This window comes from Carcharhinus amblyrhynchos, chromosome 2 (assembly GCF_965287045.1).
Source record: "Carcharhinus amblyrhynchos chromosome 2, sCarAmb.v2.hapA, whole genome shotgun sequence".
Lineage (NCBI taxonomy): Eukaryota > Metazoa > Chordata > Chondrichthyes > Carcharhiniformes > Carcharhinidae > Carcharhinus > Carcharhinus amblyrhynchos.
The window spans coordinates 88,776,056-88,799,763 of record NC_137325.1 but is presented as its reverse complement, the minus strand read 5'-3'; the positions used below and the strand labels follow the sequence as shown (position 1 = coordinate 88,799,763).

The following is a 23,708-nucleotide window of genomic DNA, read 5'->3' as shown; positions in this document are numbered from 1 at the left end:
AATACCGCATGTAGATTCACTGTCATTTAGTTTGCTTGCTGTTTTGGGTAGTTTGCTGTGCACAAGTACAAAATAGTGAATATGTTCAAAATAAATTTATGCCTGTAGACCACTTTTTAGGGCATCTTTAGATATGTAAGGTGAAGTATAAGTGCACAATCCATCTTTCAGAGAAATAATGGAAGCAGTTTTCGCACGTGTGTATGTGTGTGTGTATGTATTGCTTAAGAGAGCAGTGTGCATGAATAACCATATTCATTCTTGCACAAAACCTGTGCACACCTGATGTTTTTAATGAATTGGGTAATTTCTCTCTGCTGCTTTTATAACCCGCTAAGTTGAATTGAGGCATCTATTTATCTGACATGCTTAACAACATGTGTTTGAAGTTATTCCATTGCCCCCAGCTGAAGTAGAGTTGTTCAAAATTTTCCCACCAAATTAATCTATGTTCATCTCATGGTGGCATAGGGACTAGTAATCTGGAAACCCAGGGCAATACGCTGGGAACCAAGGTTCAGATCTTGCATGGCAGATGGTGAAATTTGAATTCAGTAAAAGTCTATTGATGACCATGAAACCATTGTCGATTGTTGTAAAAACCCACGTGTTTCACTAATGTCCTTCACTAATGATCTGGCATCCTTACCTGATCTAGCCTGCATGTGATTCCAGATTCACAGCAGTGTGGAATGCTCTCTGTAAAGGTCTCACAAGTCACTCAAAAGGCAATTACGGATGAGCAATGAATGTTCCCAGCCAGTGAGGTGCACACCTTACTGATTGAATTTTTAAAAATCTTTTGGTGTTGGTTTTTTAAAATCAAGAAAGTAATCCCAGTTGAGTGGTGAACAAGGTCAGGAGAGAAGCAGTGAATGGGAAAGTTGGTGAGCAAAGCAGCACATGCTTTTTTAAAAAAAACATTAACAGTGCTAAAATTAATAGGGAGGCGGTACTCTTTAGGAACTTGCCTAACTTGCAAACCATTCAAAAACCTACTCCGAACTTCCTGTTTGCCACTTTCTCCTTCCGACTCTCTAATGGGCAACAAGCGGGAAACAGCAAGGGTATAAAAGAGGGAAACATTGAACAGGCGAGCTGGGAGAAGGAGGTGACAAGTGAGAGAGTTGGAAGAAAGTTTTGAACAGAATAGTCAGGAAAGAGATATGAAGATTTGAGAGAAGTGGTGCGCAGGAATTAGGTGGAAGAGGTTAGGAGTTGGCAATTAGGTTCAAGGCAGCTAATAGGTTTTTAATGTAAAATTACGGGTCAGGAAATAATCCAACTGTTTTCTTATGGGAAAGTGACTTTCTTTTAGCATGCCATTTTTTTAGGACCACATTAGGAATGCTAAAATTTAGGGATAGCAGTGTATATATATGTCTCTACCCATTGCTCTTCTCCATCATTACAGTATTTTTAGTAAAATTTGACAACTAAAGTTTATTTTGTCTGGTACAAAATAAACAGTATGCTTGTTCCCAACATGAATTTAAAAAAACTTTATAATATGGTTCTGATAAAGATCATGGGATAATATTTAGCAGGGCCTACTAAACCACCCTTAAATGTGTTGCTATATATGGTTAAATATTAGTGTATTATCTGCTATTTACTGTGACATTTATACCTCCATGATTCCTCTTGTAATATTGAGCAGAGAAATTTACCACACAAACTTTGTTAAAAATTTTCACAGAAAGGTGCTTAGAAGATCATGAACTGGTAATACAAGTACAATCCACATGGATAATGGGAAATGAAAGCAAATTTTTATTCCGAAAAAACTATGCCAAATATGAATTTTTTAAACATCCAGTGGTAAGTACCTTTCATCTTGTAACTGATGTTTAAAATGGCTTAACCATATTTTTGAATCATTTATGCCTTAAAAGTCACTCCTGCCAATACTGCCATGGACAGCTGCATCTGTGGCAGGCAGCTTGGTAAGGATGAGGTCAGATACACTTCTTTTGTTCTCTCACTACCTGCTGCAGATCCAGTCTAGTCGCTATGTCATAGAATCATAGAGAAACTACAGCACAAACAGGCCCTTCGGCCCACAAGTTGCGCCGATCTTATCTCTACCTACTAGGCTTACCTATAACCCTCAATTCTATTAAGTCCCTTGTACTCATCCGGAAGTCTCTTAAAAGACCCTATCGAATTTGCCGCCTCCGCCACCACTGGCAGCCGATTCCACTCACTCACCACCCCCTGAAGTGAAAAACTTACCCCTGACATCTCCTCTGTACCTACTCCCCAGCATCTTAAACCTGTCTCCTCTTGTGGCTGTCATTTCAGCCTGAGGGAAAAGCCTCTGAGAGTCCACCTGATCAATAGCTCTCATCATCTTATACACCTCTATCAGGTCCCCTCTCATCCTTCGTCTCTCTAAGGAGAAAAAATCAAGCTCTCTCAACCTATTCTCATAAGGTATGCCACCCAATCCAGGTAACGTCCTTGTAGATCTCCTCTGCACCCTTTCAATGGCTTTCACGTCCTTCCTGTAATGAAGCAACCAGAACTGAGCACAGTACTCCAAGTGGGGCCTGACCAGGGTGTCAGGATTTTAGGACTTGAGCAACTGAGTCAATAATGGTGCTACTGAGCAACTCTTGGTGATGGACGTTGAAATCCCCCACCCAGAGTACACTCTGTGCTCTTGCCAGCTCCAGTGCTTCCTCCAAGTGGTGTTTAGCAGGAAGGAGTACTGTGAGCTAGGATGGTTACCATGAGACTTTGTGGGGTCTGGAATCAGTGTTGACTCCCAGAACAATTCCCTCCTGACTGTATATCACTGTGCAGCCATCTTTGCTGAGTCTGTCCTCCCCAGTAAGACAAGATATACTCAGGGATGGTGATGGTGGCGTCTGGGACATTTTCTGCAAGATATGATTGTTTGTGTATGTCATGCTGTTGTTTGACTTGTCTGTGTGAGAGCACTCTCAGTTTAGGCACAAGTCCCCAGACATCAATATGAGGGTGTTTTGGTCGATACCAGGTGGTTCATCTGGTTTCATTCCTTTTAGCAGTTTGATACAACTGTGTGTCTTGCTCGGTCATTTCAGAGGGCATTTTAAGACTCAGCTGCATTACTGATTGACCACATAAGAATAGCAGATTTCCTTCCCTGGATCATGTTAATGAACCAGATGGGGTTTTACGACAATGAATAATGGTTTCATGTTTCATCATTAGACCTTTAGTTTCTGATTTGTTTTTTAATTGATTTCTGATTCCACTGCCTGCTGTGATGTAGTGGTTAATACTAAACCAATTCTTTGATTACAGTTCAGTGAAGTTCAACTGGGGCCTGATGGCTTTGATTTGAAATTTTTAGTACTTTCTCAGTACACAATAATTCCAACTTTATGTGGAGACTGCTCACAGCTTCCTCTGTGTAGACAATCTATTGTATTATTTCTTGGTCATTTGAGTCAGGCTGTTTGAGAGTTTTCAGTTACTTGCCTTTCCTTTTCACCGTTTAGCTGTGAATTTATTTTGTAGGAATACATGACTTCTTCAACACTCCATGCTCCGTTAGAAACGGCTAAAGTACTGATTCAAACCTCTTCACCTTGTGTTTTTTTTTATTATTCGTCCAGCCCACCATGCTACCCAAAGCTCCATACATTAAGAATAATCTCTTTTAGCTCTTATTCCAGCATTATTTCATTGGTGATTGTATCAGTCTTTGAATTCTGTTGTCACTTTTTCTAATGTTACATATCAATTTTTTATTCTGGAGTATTTCTAAGTATGATCCATTGTCTTCTGTTTCTCATCTGACAATGCTGTACTATTCAGTTTCTTTAGCTTGTTCCCTCAAAATTTGGATAATTATCTAAGGAGAAAAAAATTTCAGGGCTCTAGGGGGAAAAGGCGGGGGAATGGGATTAGGTGAGTTGCTCTTCCAGAGAGTGGTACAGATGTGGTGGGCCAAATGGCCACTTTCTGCTGTAACCATTCTGTGACTGAATGAAGATTTGTCTTTCTAATATTGAATGCATCCACTGTACTTATTTTTTTCAACTTAACCTTAAAACTTAAAATCCACTGTATTGTGGCCATGGTTGTCATTCTCTGATTCTATCATCTCTTGCCTGTACTATAAAATCAAATCCAAACTCACCCATTCTCTCCAGCTCTGAAGAAGTCATGTGACCTCAAATGTTAATTCTGTCTGTCTCCACAGATGCTGTAAGAAGTCTGACAATACCAGGTTTAAGTCCAACCGATTTATTTGATAGGAAACTCGCAAGCTTTCGAGGTTTGCCCCTTCGTCAGGTGAATGGAGAGTTCTGGCCTCAGAGCATATAACAGCACAGTTTACAGATTACTGATTAGAATGTGAGTCTTTACAACTAACCTGCTATTCAAGTCTTTAAAGAGGCCAATAATGTGAGTGGGAGGAGCATTAAGCACAGGGTAAAGAGATGTGTACTGTCTCCAGACAGTACGGTAAGTGAGGTTTTGCAAACCCAGGTAAGTCATGGGGGTTACAGATACTGCGACATGAACCCAAGATCCCTGTTGAGACTATCCTCGTGTGAGAAACTTGGCTATCAGTCTCTGCTCAGCGACTCTGCGCTGTCGTGTGTCGTGAAGGCCGCCTTGGAGAATGCTTACCCGAAGGTCAGAAGCCGAATGCCCGTGACCGCTGAAGTGTTCGCCAACAGGAAGGGAACAGTCTTGCCTGGTGATTGTCAAGCAATGTTTGTTCATCCATTGTTGTAGCGTCTGTGTGGTCTCCCCAATGTACCATGCTTCGGGACATCCTTTCCTACAGCATATCAGGTAGACAACGTTGGCTGAGTTGCAAGAGTGTGTATCGTGTACCTGGTGGATGCTGTTCTCACGTGTGATGATGTCATCCATGTCGATGATCTGGCATGTCTTGCAGAGGTTGCTGTGGCAGGGTTGTGTGGTGTTGTGGTCACTGTTCTCCTGAAGGCTGGGTAGTTTGCTGCGAACTTTGGTCTGTTTGAGGTTGTGCGGTTGTCTGAAGGCAAGAAGTCGGGGTGTGGGGATGGCCCTGGCGAGATGTTCATCTTCATCAATGATATGTTGAAGACTCTGGGGAAGATGTCGTAGCTTCTCTGCTCCGGAGAAGTTCTACATGACGAAGGGCACTCTGTCCACCATGTCCCTTGTTCCTCTTCTGAAGAGGTTGGTGCAGTTTTTCGCTGTGGCACGTCGCAACTGCCAATCGATGATTCGAGTGCCATACCCTGTTCTTATGAGGGCAGTTTTCAGCCTCTGGAGGTGTCTGTCATGATCCTCCTCATCTAAGCAGATCCTGTGTATGTGGAGGGCTTGTCCATAGGGGAAGGCTTCTTTAATGTGTTTAGGGTGAAAGCTGGAGAAGTGGAGCATTGTGAGGTTGTCTGTTTGCTTGTGGTACAATGAGGTGCTGCGGTAACCATCCTTGATGGAGATGCGTGTGTCCAAGAATGCAACCGATTCTGGAGAATAGTCCATGGTGAGTCTTTTGGTGGGGTGGAACTTGTTGATATCATCATATTGTTGTTTTAGTGATTGGACTCATGGTGAACAAAGGATGAAAGTGTCATCGATGTATCTAGTTTATAGCATCGGTTGAAGGTCCTATGCGGTGAAGAAGTTTTGTTTGAGCCTGTGCATGAAGATGTTGGCATATTGAGGTGTGGATTTGGTCTCCATGGTTGTTTCGTGTGTCTGAATGAAGAATTGGTTGCTGAAGGTGAAGACATTGTAGTCCAGGATGAAGTGGCCGAGTTGTAAAATTGCATCTGGAAACTGGCAGTTGTCGGCGTTGAATACTGAGGCAGTTGCAGCAATGCCATCGTCGTGAGGGATGCTGGTGTAGAGTGCCGAGACATCCATTGTGACAAGGAGTGTCCCTGGTTCAACTGCTTCATGTGTGCTGAGTTTCCATAGGAAGTCCATAGTGTCGTGACAAAAACTGGGGGTTCTTTGTACAGTGGGTGTCAGGATGTCTTTGACATAGCTGGAGAGGTTGTCGCACGGGGTCCCGTTGCCCGATACGATGAGACGGCCAGGTGTGTTTTCCTTGTGTATCTTTGGGAGGCAGTAGAGATCCTCAGCGCAGGGAGTATGTGGAATGAGAGCACGGAGGGTGCTCTGAAGGTCTTCCTACGGAAATTCAGCACACATGGAGCAATTGAACCAGGGACACTCCTCATCACAATGGATGTCTCGGCACTCTACACCAGCATCCCTCACGACGATGGCATTGCTGCAACTGCCTCAGTACTCAACGCTGACAACTGCCAGTTTCCAGATGCAATTTTACAACTCATCCGCTTTATCCTGGACCACAGTGTCTTCACCTTCAACAACCAGTTTTTCATCCAGACACACGGAACAGCCATGGGGACGAAATTCACACCTCAATATGCCAACATTCTCATGCACAGGTTCGAACAAGACTTCTTCACACAGGACCTTCAACCAATGCTATACACTAGATACGTCGATGGCATTTTCTTCCTTTGGACTCATGGTGAACAATCACTGAAACAACAATATGACGATATCAGCAAGTTCCACCCCACCGTCAGACTCACCGTGGACTATTCTCCAGAATCGTCGTGAGGGATGCTGGTGTAGAGTGCCGAGACATCGACATAAAGAAGCCATCCCCTATGGACAAGCCCTCCACATACACAGGATCTGCTCAGATGAGGAGGATCATGACAGACACCTCCAGAGGCTGAAAGATGCCCTCATAAGAACAGGATATGGCACTCGACTCATCGATTGACAGTTCCGATGCGCCACAGTGAAAAACCGCACCGATGATCTCAGAAGACAAACACGGGACACGATGGACAGAGTACCCTTCGTCGTGCAGTACTTCCCCGGAGCAGAGAAGCTATGACATCTTCTCCGGAGCCTTCAACGTTTCATTGAAGACGAACATCTTGCCAGGGCCATCCCCACACCCCGACTTCTTGCCTTTAGACAACTGCACAACCTCAAACAGACCAAAGTTTGCAGCAAACTACCCAGCCTTCAGGAGAACAGTGACCACAACACCACACAACCCTGCCACAGCAACCTCTGCAAGACATGCCAGATCATCGACCATGGATACCATCATCACACGTGAGAATACCATTCACCAGGTACCCAGTACATACTCTTGCAACTCAGCCAACGTTGTCTACCTGATACGCTGCAGGAAAGGATGTCCCGAAGCATGGTACATTAGGGAGACCATACAGACGCTACAACAATGGATGAACGAACATTGCTCGACAATCACCAGGCAAGACTGTTCCCTTCCTGTTGGCGAACACTTCAGCGGTCATGGGCATTCGGCCTCTGACCTTCGGGTAAGCATTCTCCAATGCGGCCTTCACGACACACGACAGCGCAGAGTCGCTGAGCAGAGACTGATAGCCAAGTTTCGCAAATGAGGATGGTCTCAACAGGGATCTTGGTTCATGTCGCACTATCTGTAACCCCCACGACTTACCTGGGTTTGCAAAACCTCACTGTACTGTCTGGAGAGAATACACATCTCTTTAACCTGTGCTTAATGCTCTTTCCACTCACATTGTTGGCCTCTTTAAGACTTGAATAGCAGGTTAGTTGTAAAGACTCACATTCTAATCAGTAATCTGTAAACTGTCTGTGCTGTTATATGCTCTGACTGAGGCCAGAACTCTCCATTCACCTGATGAAGGGGCAAACCCCGAAAGCTTGCACGTTTACTATCAAATAAATCGGATGGACTTAAACCTGGTGTTGTCAGACTTCTTACTGTGTTTACCCCAGTCCAACGCTGGCATGTCCACAGATGCTGCCAGACCTGCTGAGTTTTTCCAGCACTTTGTTTTCATTTTACCCATTCTCATGTAGTTCCTTGGCCAGTTCCTCGTAACATTCCATATTGTGTTAAAGATCATATTTTCACGCACATCATACATGCATTCCCTAATTTTTGTGATAAATTAAAATCATATGTAAAACAACATAAATATTATCTATCTACAAGATTTTTGATCTACTTCCCTGGAGGCTGGTCATTAGTTTCCTTTTTTCATTTATTTTCCACTTGCCCACAATTGAGTTTTTTTATTTATTATTGTCACAAATAGGCTTGCATTAACACTGCAAAGAAATTAATGAAAACCCTCCAGTCGCCACACTCTGGCGCCTGCTCGGGTACTGTGTGGGAGAATTTAGCATGGCCAGTGCACCTAATCAGCATGTCTTTCAGACTGTGGGAGGAAACCAGAACACCAACGGGGAGAACGTGTAGACTCCACACAGAATGTGACCTAATTTGGGAATCGCACTTGGGCCTCTGCTCTGAGAGACAGCAATGCTAACCACTCTGCCACCCATGATTGACATAAGGTCATCGTTGTTATAATAAAGTTCTCTTTCCGATGAAAGGCTTCAAACTATCAAGCAGAGGGGATGAAACCTGAGGGAAATGGGGGATATAAAACAGCGTAGACTCTGGTCCTGTTGAGAATCTGTCTCTGCCAGAGGATAGGAGATTGGTCAATTTAATGCCCTTTTCTAAAAAGCGAAACATAGTTAATCTGGGTTGTTCTAGACTTTTTGGCTCAATAGCTGTAGCGAAGCAATTTAGGAATAATCAGCTGTTGTAGGTAAAGTAATACCTCTGAGACTGTTGGTCAAAATACAGTGGTTTTTATTTCAAAGCTCTGAAGCTTATTCCAGAGTTTTGAGAGAAGCAGGGACTACCAAACTTCTCATAGAACACAAACACAAGTGGGCATTTATACATCATGAGTCTTAGTGTCAGTCGCAACTCAAAGTTCCAATTCCTGCCAGACCTCTGAGTCTTCCTTCCTTGGTCGTGATACAGCCCCAGATTTAATCAGAAATCACAGCCCAGCCGGCAGCTGCAGTCGTGACATAGGTTTCAATCTGATCATGATTCAAAACCCTTCTGCAGCAGTACCGGCATCCCTGTCTTTGAAGTTATTTGTGCGATTGCGGCTGTCCCAGCAGGACTTTTCCTGTCAAAAGCTGGTATCGCAATCTGCCATTAGCAGCTGTTAAAAGCCAGTATCATAAACTACCATCTGTGTAACAATGTCCAACTAACACAAATAGATAAGATTTGCAAAGCAACAAAATAACAGTCACATTAAACTATCTGTCTTTATAAAAATGAGAGTTAAAGTGTGTAATACATGAACAAATAACTTATAGTAATGTCAGGAGCAGTATAAGCTAAAGAAGATCAGTCATGATGAAAGGTTATGTTTGTGACATATTCTAGGTACAAAATCCATTAACCTTTTCCCTGCTTCATCAATTCAAAGTGAAATTGCTAAATATGTCTATGAGAAATATAGAAGCTGCCAACACAAACTTCAGAAAAGAAGATTGTGCTTAACAAACCTGACTGAGTTCTTGTAGTAAGTAACAGATACAGTAGTTGGGAAGTGCAGTGTACAAATGTTTTCAAAAGTATTTGGCACAGTACAGTGCAGAAGAGTGCTCAGAAAGACTAGTTTCTGAAAGTACTTCAGAGTGTGTAGATGTGGTTCATAAAATTCTGTTCTATAACCATTTCTGTTTATTTGCATCAGTGATTTCAATATGATGCAGTGGATACTGGACGAAATTCACAGTATTATAGTAGGAGAATGGTAAATGTCTGAACCAAAGGAAGCTAAAAAATGTTGAAATGCGTAGAGGGAGTTCAATTAGTCTAAATTTTGGTTGAGAAAAGTTCTGTGAATGGGAACAGACTTGTTGATGTGAGAGCAGATTTTGATATTTAAGAAGAGACAAAAACATTTCAAGTGACTAAAAAGCAGAAAATATCAGAATAATACTGGGTTTTAAGGCAAAACATGTTGAATATATAAATTGAATTGTAGCCGTGAACTTACAAGACTGGCAGTTGGAGTACTGTATTTAGTTTTGACTGCTCATTGTAGAAACTCCACTCAGCTGATGAAAGAGCAGCAATCCAAAAGCTTGTGGTTCCAAATGAAGCTCTTGGACTTCACCCTAGTGTTGTGAGATTTCTTACTGTGCTATGGTAGAAAGGATAGTGATGCAATGGAGCGGGTACAGTAGCTTTAGTCAAATGCTGCTTAGGATAAGAAAGTGGAACATTTTTCATCAGAACAGAATAGATTAGGGGTTTGATTTGGAAGAGATGTTTCAAGTTATAAAGAGATGAGCAAAGTAGAAATGGTCTTTGCTGTGATTAAAAGGGGTTTTTCGAGGCATGCAAGTTTACCCAGCATGTAAGACAATCACATTTTCATTGGTGTCAAAATGCATGCTGTCCTATACTCGCATGTATAAATCAACCCCCCCACCCCCTGTATTTCAGCTAATAAATGCAAAATTAGGATTATACTTGTCTTCTAAGTTGGTGCATGGGATCAAGCAGGCGAATCGGGTTATGTTACCTAAAAGATGCACGGGAGTTTAAGATTTCCCACACACAACAAACCATGCATGGTGACCAAGCAACAGAAATGTGTCCTCCAAAAAGAATGAAGCTATCAGTAAAATTTGCTAATTCATTAAATAATTGCATTCCCTTGCTGCAGTACAATGTTTATGAAAAACTAGTGCAAGAATGGAAGAAGGAAGCCATCCTCAAAAAGATGCACAAGACTACGTGTGTCATGATAACAGGGACCAGTCACTGGCCTGATCTTGGGAAGCATGTGTCAGAATAAGTCTTGGAAAATTGTCAGGAGGTTACATTGTCACCACAAATGCAATGCACGTATACAAGTTTAAGTAGATGAAACAAACTCAGCAAACATTTCAGAGGAATCGTGAGTTGGTGTAGTTGCTTTATGGAACAAGACTATCTAGTGTTGCAACAGGACACCAAGGTTGCTCAGACTACGAAATAACATTGCCAAAGTTACCATAGTGATTCATTATCAGACAGTGCAAAAAAGCACAAACACACATTATGTTACATCTTCAGCCTGGATAAAATGTCCATGATGGGGCTGCACGGTGACAGTGGTTAGTACCGCTGCCTTACAGCGCCAGGGATCCAGGTTCAATTCTGGCCTTAGATGATTGTGCAACTCCACACAGACATTCTCCCTCTGTTGCGCGAGTTTCCTCCGGGTGTTCCGGTTTCCCCTCTCAGTCCAAAGATGTGCAGGTTAGATTCAGTGGGTAAGTTGACCTGAGTGTCAGGGGGATTAGCATGGTAAATATGTCAACAAAATGAAGGAGATTGTCATTGAATTCAGGAAGCTTAGGGGAGAGCATGCCCCTGTCTACGTCAATGGGCACGAAGTAGAAAGCATCGAGAGCTTCAGGTTTTTAGGTGTCCAGATCACCAACAGCCTGGTCCCCCCATTCCAACACTATAGTTACGAGAGCCCGCCAATGCCTCTACTTTCTCAGAAGAGTAATGTCAGCTACAACTCTCAGCAACTTTTACAGATGCACCAGAGAAAGCATTCTTTCTGGTTGTATCACAACTTGGTATGGTTCCTGCTCTGCCCAGGATTGCAGAAAACTACAAAAGGCCGTGAATATAGCCCACTCCATTAGGCAAACTAGCCTCCCATCTGTTGACTCTGTCTACACTTACAGCTGCCTCGGCAAAACAGCCAACATAATTTAAAGACCCCACGCACCCCGGACATTCTCTCTGCCACCTTCTTCCATTGTAAAAAAAGATACAAAAGTCTGAGGTCACGTACCAACCGACTCAAGAACAGCTTCTTCTCTACTGTTGTCAGATTTTTGAATGGATCTACCTTGCATTAAGTTGATCTTTCTCTACACCCCAGCTATGGCTGCAAGACTACATTCTGCACTGTCTTGTTTCCTTTCCTATGGGATGGTCTGCTTTGTCTGTATAGCACGCAAGAAACAATACTATTTACTGTATGCTAATACATGTGACAAATCAAATCACATGCAGGGTTATGGGAATAAGGCCTGGGGGGAGAGGGGGGTCAATGCAGACTCGATGGTCGAAATGGTGGCCTCCTGCACTGTCGGGATTCGATGATTTGATGAATTTCGGTATACCCATAAATGAAATGCTCAGATTGAATTAGATATTCTATATTTTTTGAACAATGTATGATGAGGAAGATATGGGTGCTCATGTTTTTTGCCACTGTCTGATGATGAATTGCTATGGTAACTTGGGCAATTTTTTTTTCGTAGTCTCTGAGCAATCATCTTGCCCTGTTGCAACACGAGACATGCTTTGTTGTTCAGGGTTGATTATGAAACCAACAGCACCTCATCTGATCTAGAGTGGAATTCTTGCAATTATGCCACAGCCAGTGACTCAGGATAAATTGATAAACTTGATTGGGGAGGAAATAAAAGGAGAGGCAGTTGTTTTAATTAAGGAAAAATTACAGTGCTAAAGAGAAAATTGATTTTGAAGCGTCATGGATAGAATCTATTTGGTTGGAGTTGAGCGGCACTAAAGGAGCTATACCACTACTCATGGTATTTTATAACATACTGAATATTGAAAAGGAGATAGATGAGTAGATTTGCAAGGAGGTTCCTGAGATATGGAGTTGTGAAAATGAGAGTTTGCCCAAATATTAAATGTTCCAGTGATTGCATTAAGGGAAGAGAAAGGGAAGAATTTGAGTTATGATGTGGAGAAATTTCTTGATCAGTCTGAATCCTGCCCAATGAGGAGGGAAGCATTCCTGAATTTAGTCCTGGCAATGAAGAGGGCCAGGTGGAGATTATCACCTTAGGGTGCACCTCTGAAATAGTGATCAAGGTGTCATATGGTTTGGATTAATTATGGAGAAGAACATTGGCAATCTAGAATAAAACACTTGGCTGGAGAACAGCTAATTTCAGTGAATTATGTAGAAATCCACTGTAAAGACTGAAATGACAGAAACATAATGGAGCAATTCTCAGTCTTTAAAAAGATGATTGGGTATAGTACAGGTAAATTTCCAAAAGAGGTAAAGCTCACATCCATTAATGATGAGTGTGATGATTTTGTTTAAAAAAAGGGACTTGATATTACAATGGAGAATGGGGCTAAATTTCAAAAGTATAGGGGAGAATTAGAAATGCAAATGAGAGATCAGGAGCCAGTACAAGAATTGAAACTAAATCCTAAAAACTTTCCTAGTGGCCATATTCCTATTAACAGGAAAATGGCAGAATTGTTCTGATTTCCTTTTGATTTCTGCACTAGCAGGCATATTTGCACCATGTATTCTTCGCCCATGAATTATCAATGCTGTTACATATTGTAACTGGGTGTCTAATTTAAGCACAAATATTTGGGTGTTATTTTCCAACTCTGCTCCCTGCAATTCCCTCTGAGGTGGTTACCAGTCCTTAATCGGCAGCCTTATGTCTGGGACTGATTATATTGAGGTGATTGAATATGAGTTGTGAGTAGCTTTGGGAACTGAATTCGTAGCCATTGGCTGGGTGGCAACTGCCTCTTCTGCTGCTGAATTAAACTGTTTTAAAGTTAGTTGTGTTTTTTAGTTAATTAACCAACAGTAAGGATTGTATACATTTTAATGGGAAATGTTTATTGACCAATGTTTGAAAAGTATTGTTTGTTTGGACAGAGCTTCTTTCCAGAGCAAATGGTAGCTTGTTGCCAGGAGCTAAATGGAAGTAACCCACATTCACAGGTCTTGCAGGTAAGATTATATTTTAGAGTACATTGCACAAAATGTTTGAGTATGGAGTTGTGTGTGTTTTTAATCAAGGCAAGGTATATTGTAAGGTTGGAAGAATTTGAGGTAAATCAGAAGACTCTGACTGAGAGGCAAAGATTGTGTTGTTTTAAGGCTCTGGAACACTGGAATACAGTAGGAGTTTGTGTGATGGTTTGATTTCCAAGACAGTTTTAGGGGGAAGAATGTATAGGTTAATTTTAGTTCATTTGATGGACCACAGCAAATTTCAGACAAATACCATTCATAATCTCCATAAAACGTGACAGAGTGTGAGGTTAAAGGAACTGTAATTCTATGAGTTATATACCTAATTGAGTGTGTCAGATATGGAGATATCAAAACAGGATTTGATTTTTGTAAAAATATTTTATGGGATATGGGTGTCATTGGCAAGGCCAGCATTTGTTGCCCATTCCAAATGACCCATAAACTGGCTCACTAAGCCGTTTCAGAGAGCAGTTAAGAATCAACCACATAGTTCTGAGTTTGTAGGCAAGACGAGATAAAGTTGGCAAATTTGTTTCAGTGAACTGAATGGGTGTTTATAACAATCAATGCTATTGTCATGTTCACCATTACAGAATCTAGTTTTATGTCCCAGATTTATTAATTGAATTCAAATTCCACCAGTTGATATTTGAACGTTGTCCCCAGAGTGTTCACTTTGGCCTCTGGATTACTTGTTCAGTGACGTTACTACTCTGCCAACATTTCCCTGTGAATAGTTTGCTCCAGTGAGCCTGCTTGTGCTGTCATTTTTTTTTAATCGCAGTTCCTGCTGTTTATTAATGTACCTTAATAATATTGCATAAAAAGCTACCAATGTTTACAGCGCACTTGGTCAAATGGAAATTGGATATATGCTTGAAAAGAAAAGAAATTGGCAAGCTATCTGCAAAGAGCAGGCAAGTAAGATTTAAGTCTCAGAGCTGACACTAATACGATATACCAAATTGCTTTGTGTGCTTTTTGATTTCATGAAAAATGTTTATCTCTGACTATTTGCTAGAGCAATCCATGCTGAAACAACTTTAAATAAAGAAATATCTGGTAATCTTTCTCTTCAATCTTTTAGTGACAATTTAAAGTGATGATTTCTAGTCCATGAATCCCAAACCTGAAGAAATTGTTTTTTTGCCAAATCAAAATTCTCTGCACTTTAAAAGCTTTCTTTGAACCAATTAATTTAATCCCAATAGCACCTGCTCATTGCTGCAGGTTATCATGCCATTGGCCAGAGAGGGTGGACCTCAGAAGCATAGTTTTAGAATATTGGGTCATCCATTTATGAGTGAGATGCAAAACCATTTCACTGAGAGGATTGGAAATCTTTTGGAATTGCCTGCTTCAGTTTTCTGTGAACATGTATGTTCAGCTTTGCAATCAATAGATTTTTGGGCACCAAGGGAAATGGGGGACATGGGAATATGGCAAGTAACTTGATGTGTCCATTCGGCCAAGTTCATATTGAAGGGTGGAGCATGCTTCAGGGACCGTGTAGCCTACTTTTGTTTTTGAAATTACCATTTGTAGTTTTGCCCGTCTTCACAATGATGGAGAATTGTCAGCTGGCCTGACAGCATTGGTGGAGTGAAGAACAGAGCTTGTGTTTCATGTGGATGACCACCTTTCAAGAACTTCCAGTGTTCCTAAAGCCTTATGATCCTTGTATGCTTCTGAATCTTGGAGCTTCTGTCAAATTACAATTGGACTATGAATGTCCATCTCAGTATTGTAGCCAGTTTTCCCTTCCTCTTTGCAAGTAGTTCAGTTTCCCTTGCATAACAACCTTACATTTTAAAAAAAATTGATGTAATGTGAACAAAGAAACTTCTGATTTAATGTGAACAATGTAATGAGAGTTCTGCTGGTCATAAGAACATAAGAAATAGGAGCAGGAGTAGGCCATCTCACCCCTCGAGCCTGCCCTGCCATTCAATAAGATCATGGCTGATCTGAAGTGGATCAGTTCCACTTCCCCGCTTTCTCCCCATAACCCTTGTCTATCAGAAATCTATCTACCCGTGACTTCAATATATTTGGCGAGGTAGCCTCTATCACTTCAATAGGCAGAGAATTCCAGAGATTCACCACCCATTGAGTAAAGAAGTTCCTCCTCAACTGTGAACTGAACTCCACTCCACCCCCCCCCCCCTTTATTTTGAGGCTGTGCCCTCTAGTTCTGCTATCCTTTCTAAGTGGGAAGAATCTCTCTACCTCTACCCTATCTATCCCCTTCATTATCTTATGTCTCTATAAGATCCCCCCTCAGCCCTCTAAACTCCAACAAGGACAGACCCAGTCTATTCAATTTCTCCTCATAGGCTAACCCCCTCATCTCCGGCATCAGCCTAGTGAACCTTCTCTGCACTCCCTCCAAGGCCAATATATCCTTTCGCAAATGTGGCGACCAAAACTGCACACAGTACTCCAGTTGCGGTCTCACCAGTGCCCTGTACAGTTGCAGCAAGACCTCCTTGCTTTTATATTCTATCCCCCTCGCTATAAAGGCCAACATTCCATTCGCCTTCTTGATCACCTGTGCAATTCATGCACAAGGACCCCCAGGACCCTCTGCACTGTAGAATGCTGCAGCTTTTCGCCCTTTAAATAATAATCCCTCCTACTATTATTTCTACCAAAGTGGATAACCTCACATTTGCTAACATTATACTCCATCTGCCAGGTCCTTGTCCACTCACCAAGCCACTAAAAAATATTGAAAATATTAAAAAAATAAAAAATATTGGTCTACTAAACCTTGCATGTGGTGTGTGTTTGCTTTCCACAAACACTTACGCAACTACTCTTGAATAGAAGTATTTTTGATCTTCACTTTTAAACTAAAATATTATTTGTTACAGAACTTTTTGAACTCCAGCAGTTGCCCAGAAATTCAAGGATCCTTGCATGTAAGGGAAGTGGGTAGAAAGTCCTGGAAAAAAGTGTATGTGTTTCTGCGAAGATCAGGACTTTATTTCTCCTCAAAAGGAACTTCAAAGGTAAACTATGGTTTGGAATGTTTAAATCTATAAGAGGAAAGTTTTGGGGATGGAGGTTTCTCTCAGTTCTTTTTCTCCCGCTGACAAAGTCCAGAACTCGTGTTGTAGGACAACACCAAGGTTGAAATGAATCAGACAATGAACATGAGCCACTGAATGTCCTCTATTCTTGTATCATGGCATCCAGTAAGACCCAGCCTGCAAATTGCCAGATGATTCAATGGATAAGTAGACCACATGGTGTAAAGTTGGATTGTACTGACCAATAAGATTGCACCTGCAATCGCACATCTCCAATACATCTGCAGTTTCTTTCAATGGTACTGGGTTATATAATCAATGGAAACTTCGGGAGCATGCTTTGCATAGAAAACCAGTGCTTGTTGTTTCACTGACCTGTGAATGGATTCCACGTTATTTAAACTCATTGGTCTTCTTTGACTTTGTTTGGATAAATCAATTTTATCTGGTGGTGTGCTATTAAAACTGGAATTTGTTGTGCCTTAAGCTGTGGTTTGCATTACTAATAACACATTTATTGCTTGGTTTCTGACTCATTTGTATTAATTAGCTTATGCTTAGAGCATACCAATAGTATCCTAGTCCATGAAACAGGAAAGACTTTGCATTTTGTTATGCTTTGTTCCTCAGAAGGTTCCAATGTACATCTCAACCAGTTAGTTTTGGATACTGTAGTCACTGCTGTTAATAGGCAAGTAGTCACCCAATTTAAAAACAACATATTGATCAGGATGTATTCTCTTTGTCTGGGTTAGATGATCAGTGGAAACCTCAAGGGCATGTTTTGCATAGAAAATCAGTGCTTGTTTCACTGACCTGCACATGCACTTAACATTATTTAATCTCATTAGCCTTGCATAGTAGCAAACTCCCTACTTTTCATGCTTGAAAAAATGCTGAGACATGTGATATGTGCCCATTCCCAGAGTTTTCAACAGTATTGGGAAAATATGCCCTTCGTAGGATTCTAAGTTGATTCATTATGATTTCTGTAACGGTTTCCATATACGGCCCTATAAACTGCAATAATCTTGATGTCATCCAGCTGAAAATAAGCATGCATGGATGCCAGAGTTACATTTGCTGTGAAGTCTCTTGCTCAATCACTTTCTGACTGTCATTGTTAAGACTTCCAGATGAAAAAATCATTATTTGGTTCCGAAGTGTTTCCAGCACCATCCTCAGGAGAGGGATGGGATAGGAGGAGGGTGAGGTTTGAAAGCAGGACACTTGTTCTTTTGCAAATGAGAATTGCCACCTTTTTTAAAAACAAAGTGCAAGGTTGGTGATTTTCCTGGGGTCGTTGGATGTTGGCACTTACGGATAATTGTTGCATAAATCCTAAACTGGACTTCTGGGTGGGATTCCCCAATGCATCTTTGGGGAATCCATGTTGGAGGGTTGGGAAGTTATGGGCTACTTTTTTTCTGTAACAAGCATTAAACTACAGAAATTTTGCAGTTTCCTTATGTGCGACCTCAATTTAATATCATTAGCAATAAAAAGTGTACTCTTAAGAATTAGATGTAAAACTTTTTTTGGACTTGTAGAATTTAGTTCTAAGGTGCAACCCTTATGTGAAATATCATGTTGCTTCCTAATAGATCTCATAGTTTAATCACTGTTAAGTATCTTCATTGTACATCTTGAAAGATTATACTTGCTGTAAACATATAACCACTTCATTAGAAACTGCATACTCAGTGTTGAAAGCTGATGACTTAATTGCACAATCACAAAGTTTAAATGTGTGCTTTGGTAGTCCCTTTCTTAAGCAAAGATATATGGGCCCTGACAATATCTTGTTTGAGGTACTGGCTTGTGCACCAGAATTAGCCATATCCCAGCTGTTTAAAAAAAATTAAGTGTATGTATTGGTATCACGGGATTATATTAACATTGCAATGAAGTTACTGTGAAGATCCTTTAGTTGCCACACTCTGGTGCTCGTTTGGGTACACAGAGAATTTAACATGGCCGATGCACCTAACCAGCATGTCTTTCAGACTGTGGGAGGAAACGGAGCAAACCCATGCAGACATGGAGAAACATGCAGCCTCTGCATAGACAGTCACCCAAGTCGCGAGTCGAACCTGGGTTTCTGGCACTGAGGCAGCAATGCTAACCACTGTACCAACGTGCCATTCCAGTTCCAGTACAGCTACAATACTGGCAGCTATCTAACAATGTAAAAATTATTAATTACCACCTCAACAATCTACTTTCAATCATCAGCAAAAAACAAAAGCAATTTACTGCGGATATTGGAATTTGAAACTAAAACACAAAATGCTGGAAAATCTCAACAGGTCTGATATCATTTGTGGAGAGAGAATAGAGTCAGTGTTTTGAGTCTGAAGACTCAAATTAAAGGTGTGGTTTGCAGTGCTACCAAGCAGTACTTGAGTTCGCTAACTTCAGACCCTGTTGCAGCCTTGGTCCAAACATAGATGAAAAAGCTGTCTTCCGGAGGTGAGATGAGTAACTGCCTTAGATCAAGGCAGCATTTGAACGAATGTGGCATCTTCATCTGTTTTGTTCATGACCTTCGCTCCTGCATAATGTCAGAAGTGGTTGTGCAGTATCATTCACAATTTTGATGCTGAAGTATTCCATGCCTGCATGAAGCAGACCTGGACAACATTAAAGCTGGAGCTGATGTGTGGCAAGTAGCATTCATGTCACACAAGTGCTAGGCAATTACCATTCCCAATGAGGGCAAAGCTAAGCATGATCCCTTGATGGCTATTGCCACTACCATTGCTGAATCCTTCACTTTCAACATCCTGGGGGATAGTGCTGACCCAAAATCTTTTTGGACCAACCATAAATATGGTGACTGCAGGAGCAGGTCAGAGGTTTGGAATTCTGTAGCGAGTAAGTTGCTTCCCATCATCCACAGGACACAAGTTAAGAGTGTGAAGGAATGTTCCCCACTTCCCCGGATGAGCACAGCTTCAGAAACATTTGGAAGAGTGACATAATTAGAGCACAAAGCAACCTTCTTTGACATCCCATCTGGCACACAGTAGCAGCACTGTTTACCATATGCACCACAGCAACTTTCCAGGGACTACTTCGACAGCACCTTCCAAAATTGTGTCCTTTCCATTTAAAATGGCATTGGCAGCGGATTCAAGGAAACATGATCAGTTACAGGTTCCCTTCCAAGTCACACATCTGACTTGTAATTATATCTCTGAGCCAAAATCCTGGAACTTCCTCCCAAATAATACAGTGGGTATACCTACACCACATGGACTGCAATGGTTTAAGAAGTTGACTTTCCACCACATTTTCAAGAGCGATACAGTATGGACAATAAATGCTGGCCTTTCCAGTGATCAATGAATAAAAGAAAGTTTGTATTTATGGCCGTTGTTTTGCAAATTCTAAATGTTTTTATCCTTGTATTTGCACAGGAACCAAGACATCTCCAGCTCTTAGCAGACATTGAAGACAATAATGTATTTTCATTGATAGCTGGCAAAAAAACATACAGTGCACCAACTGACTATGGTTTTTGTATAAAGGTATTTTTCTAATTACACTATTTTGTGCAAATACTTTGTTTGTGATTTTGACTTCTAGTTATTCCTTGGTGCAATGAAAAACAAATGTTTTAGTGAATTATTTATTTGTAATGTTTAATTCTGAAATCATGAAAAATAAAAATTGAGCTTCAGACTAAACATTCAACAAATATATTCAATCAAATTGAAAACATTATCGGCCTGCTCTCATGCTAAAATTGTTCACTATCGCAGCATCATCCTAGAATACAAAGGCAACCACAAACTTTTGCTTATGGCAAACAATCATCTGAAATCCCCTTCCACTATGTCGTCCACGCTCACCTCCAACAAGTGTGAGGTGCTTGTGAACTTTGTCACTAAGATTGAGGCAATCTGGTCAGTTCCCTCTGCTGCTGCTGCTTCTCTCCCATTAGCCCAACATTCAAACTTCCTCTAAGAGCGCTCTCTCTGTCTCTCGGGCGCGCGCCCTGCCTGCCTGTCTGTCTCATAGAACATAGAACATTACAGCGCAGAACAGGCCCTTCGGCCCACGATGTTGCGCCGACCAGTTACAAAAACAATGACCCACTAGCCTATACCAATCCCTTTTCGTCCATAAACCTATCCAGAGATCTCTTAAACGCCCCCAAACTAGACGCATTTACAACTGCAGCAGGCAGGGCATTCCAATCCCTCACCACCCGCTGGGTAAAGAACCTACCCCTGACATCCGTCCTGTAGCTACCCCCCCTTAATTTAAAGCCATGCCCCCTCGTGCTAGCTTTCTCCATCCGAGGAAAAAGGCTATCACTATCCACCCTATCTAAACCTCTAATCATCTTATATGTTTCAATAAGATCCCCTCTTAGCCGCCTTCTTTCCAACGAAAACAACCCTAGATCCCTCAGTCTCTCCTCATAGGACCTCCCCACCATACCAGGCAACATCCTAGTAAACCTCCTCTGCACCCTCTCCAACGCCTCCACATCCTTCTTGTAATGCGGGGACCAGAACTGCACACAGTACTCCAAGTGCGGCCGCACTAGAGTAGTGTACAGTTGCAACATTACACTGCGACTCCTAAATTCAATCCCCCTACCAATAAACGCCAAGACACCGTACGCCTTCTTGACAACCTTATCTACTTGATTCCCAACTTTCAGGGATCTATGTACACACACACCTAGATCCCTCTGTTCATCCACACTATTCAAAGTCCTCCCGTTAGCCCTATACTCGACACATCTGTTGCTCCTACCAAAGTGAATTACCTCACACTTCTCCGCATTAAATTCCATCCGCCACCTCTCGGCCCAGCTCTGCAACCTATCTAAGTCTCCCTGCAGACTATGACACCCTTCCTCACAATCTACCACACCTCCAACTTTGGTGTCATCAGCAAATTTACTAATCCACCCAACTATACCCTCATCCAGATCATTAATAAAAATTACAAACAACAGTGGCCCCAAAACAGATCCCTGAGGCACACCACTCGTAACTGCACTCCATGATGAATATTTACCATCCACCACCACCCTCTGTCTCCTATCTGATAGCCAATTCCTGATCCAACTTCCTAGATTACCCACAATCCCATACATCTGCATTTTCTGCAGAAGCCTACCATGGTGAACCTTATCGAACGCCTTACTAAAATCCATGTATACCACGTCAACTGTCTCTGTCGGGCGCGCGCCCTCAAACCATGATATTGAATTCAAGTAACTGGAAGCTCTTTCTGTACACATGGCTATCCAATACACCTGAAGCACCTTGAAGTTTCCACAAGCCATTTCAGATAATGGGTCTCATATTGCTTTAAAAAAAACCCTTTAGATTTAATTGCTTACTCTGATTACATATTTACCATTGCCCATTGTTTTATGGCATTCAGGATCTCTTTCCACCTCTGCACCAAGCTCTCTTCATCAAATTCTTGTTGCCATTTTGTTTCACACGTCTCAGTTTAGTAGATACTGTATTTTTTAGTTCTGTGCTTTCATCAGCTTTCACCCTCCCATCATTTTTTAGAAGAGATTCAGTTAGTCTATACTTTGATTGGAGCACTGAAAGTTGATAGACAATTAGTCACAGTTTCGGTGCACTGAAATGACACTTTATAATGTGGATGAGTGATGTTTCCTTGTGATTACAGCCCATAAAAATGAGGAACGAAACAAAAGACCTTCGATTGTTATGTGCAGAGGATGAGCAGAGCAGGACATGTTGGATGACAGCCTTTCGACTCCTCAAGGTATTTCTTTGTTACTGTAAATGTTCAATGATATAGAACATAGAACATTACAGCACAGAACAGGCCCTTCGGCCCACGATGTTGCGCCGACCAGTTTAAAAAAAAAACAACAACAATGACCCACTAACCTAAACCAATCCCTTTTCGTCCATAAACCTGTCCACAGACCTCTTAAACGCCCCCAAACTAGGCGCATTTACAACTGCAGCAGGCAGGGCATTCCAATCCCTCACCACCCTCTGGGTAAAGAACCTACCCCTGACATCTGTCCTATAACTACCCCCCCTTAGTTTAAAGCCATGCCCCCTCGTGCTAGATTTTTCCATCAGAGGAAAAAGGCTATCACTATCCACCCTATCTAAACCTCTAATCATCTTATATGTTTCAATAAGATCCCCTCTTAGCCGCCTTCTTTCCAGCGAAAACAACCCCAAATCCCTCAGCCTCTCCTCATAGGATCTCCCCTCCATACCAGGCAACATCCTGGTAAACCTCCTCTATGGTGATATTCTTAAAATAATTTCTGCTTCTTTCATCTAAATTCAGCTAGTTCACTTCCTAATTTACTGGTCTTCTACGGAATTTAATAAAATCATAAAACTTGATTGTATCTTGCTCAGTTGACAATTTTGGTGTTTTGTACATGCAAGGAGCTAAATTTATTAGCACCTGAAAATATACCCAAGAATCCTGAAATCGGATTAATCTGCAACGATTGCCTCCTATGCAGGCTGCACACCAACTTTGTGCTACCTACTTAATTAACATGTTTACAATGTGCAGCATGTAGCCTGCCTTAACCACACCTTTGAGTGGCTGATTGTGTCAGCAGCGGACCCAAAATCATGAGAGGCTAGTACCAGTTCAAACCAGCCTGCATCACTTTTAGGGGAAATACATTGTGGCTAGTTGCTGGAAGACAGTCGACAGTTGATTGTGAGCATAGAAGAATGGAACCAGATGGGTGATAGAAGGTGATAGATTTTCCAACACTGCATTGCGGGTTTTGGTTGAAAGGGGACAGAGAGAAAAACGTGATGTGCTCCGTCCACAGGTGGCTAAATGGTCCTCCAATCAAACTCTGTGTGACCAGATTGCCATGTTTGTCAATATTCACATTCGGGTCCTGAGGACCTTGTTTCAGTGTCCGCATATAGCCTCAGACACTGCTCAATCTCTATCAACCAGGACTCGTAACACACATTGTTTCAACTCACATTCACGT

The 23,708-nt window shown here is 41.7% G+C and overlaps 1 protein-coding gene across 13 annotated transcripts in view; it reads left to right on the top strand.

Moving 5' to 3' along the window:
- Positions 1–23,708, top strand: part of LOC145356352 (growth factor receptor-bound protein 10-like) — a 188,097-nt gene that overhangs the window by 129,877 nt on the left and 34,512 nt on the right. For all 13 annotated transcript variants that reach the window (XM_080209064.1, XM_080209100.1, XM_080209057.1 and 10 more), the window contains 5 exons: positions 1,700–1,821; positions 13,575–13,649; positions 16,553–16,690; positions 20,134–20,244; positions 22,385–22,483. In XM_080209064.1, the coding sequence (XP_080065190.1) occupies positions 1,700–1,821; positions 13,575–13,649; positions 16,553–16,690; positions 20,134–20,244; positions 22,385–22,483 (545 nt within the window). The remainder of the gene's footprint in view (positions 1–1,699; positions 1,822–13,574; positions 13,650–16,552; positions 16,691–20,133; positions 20,245–22,384; positions 22,484–23,708) is intronic.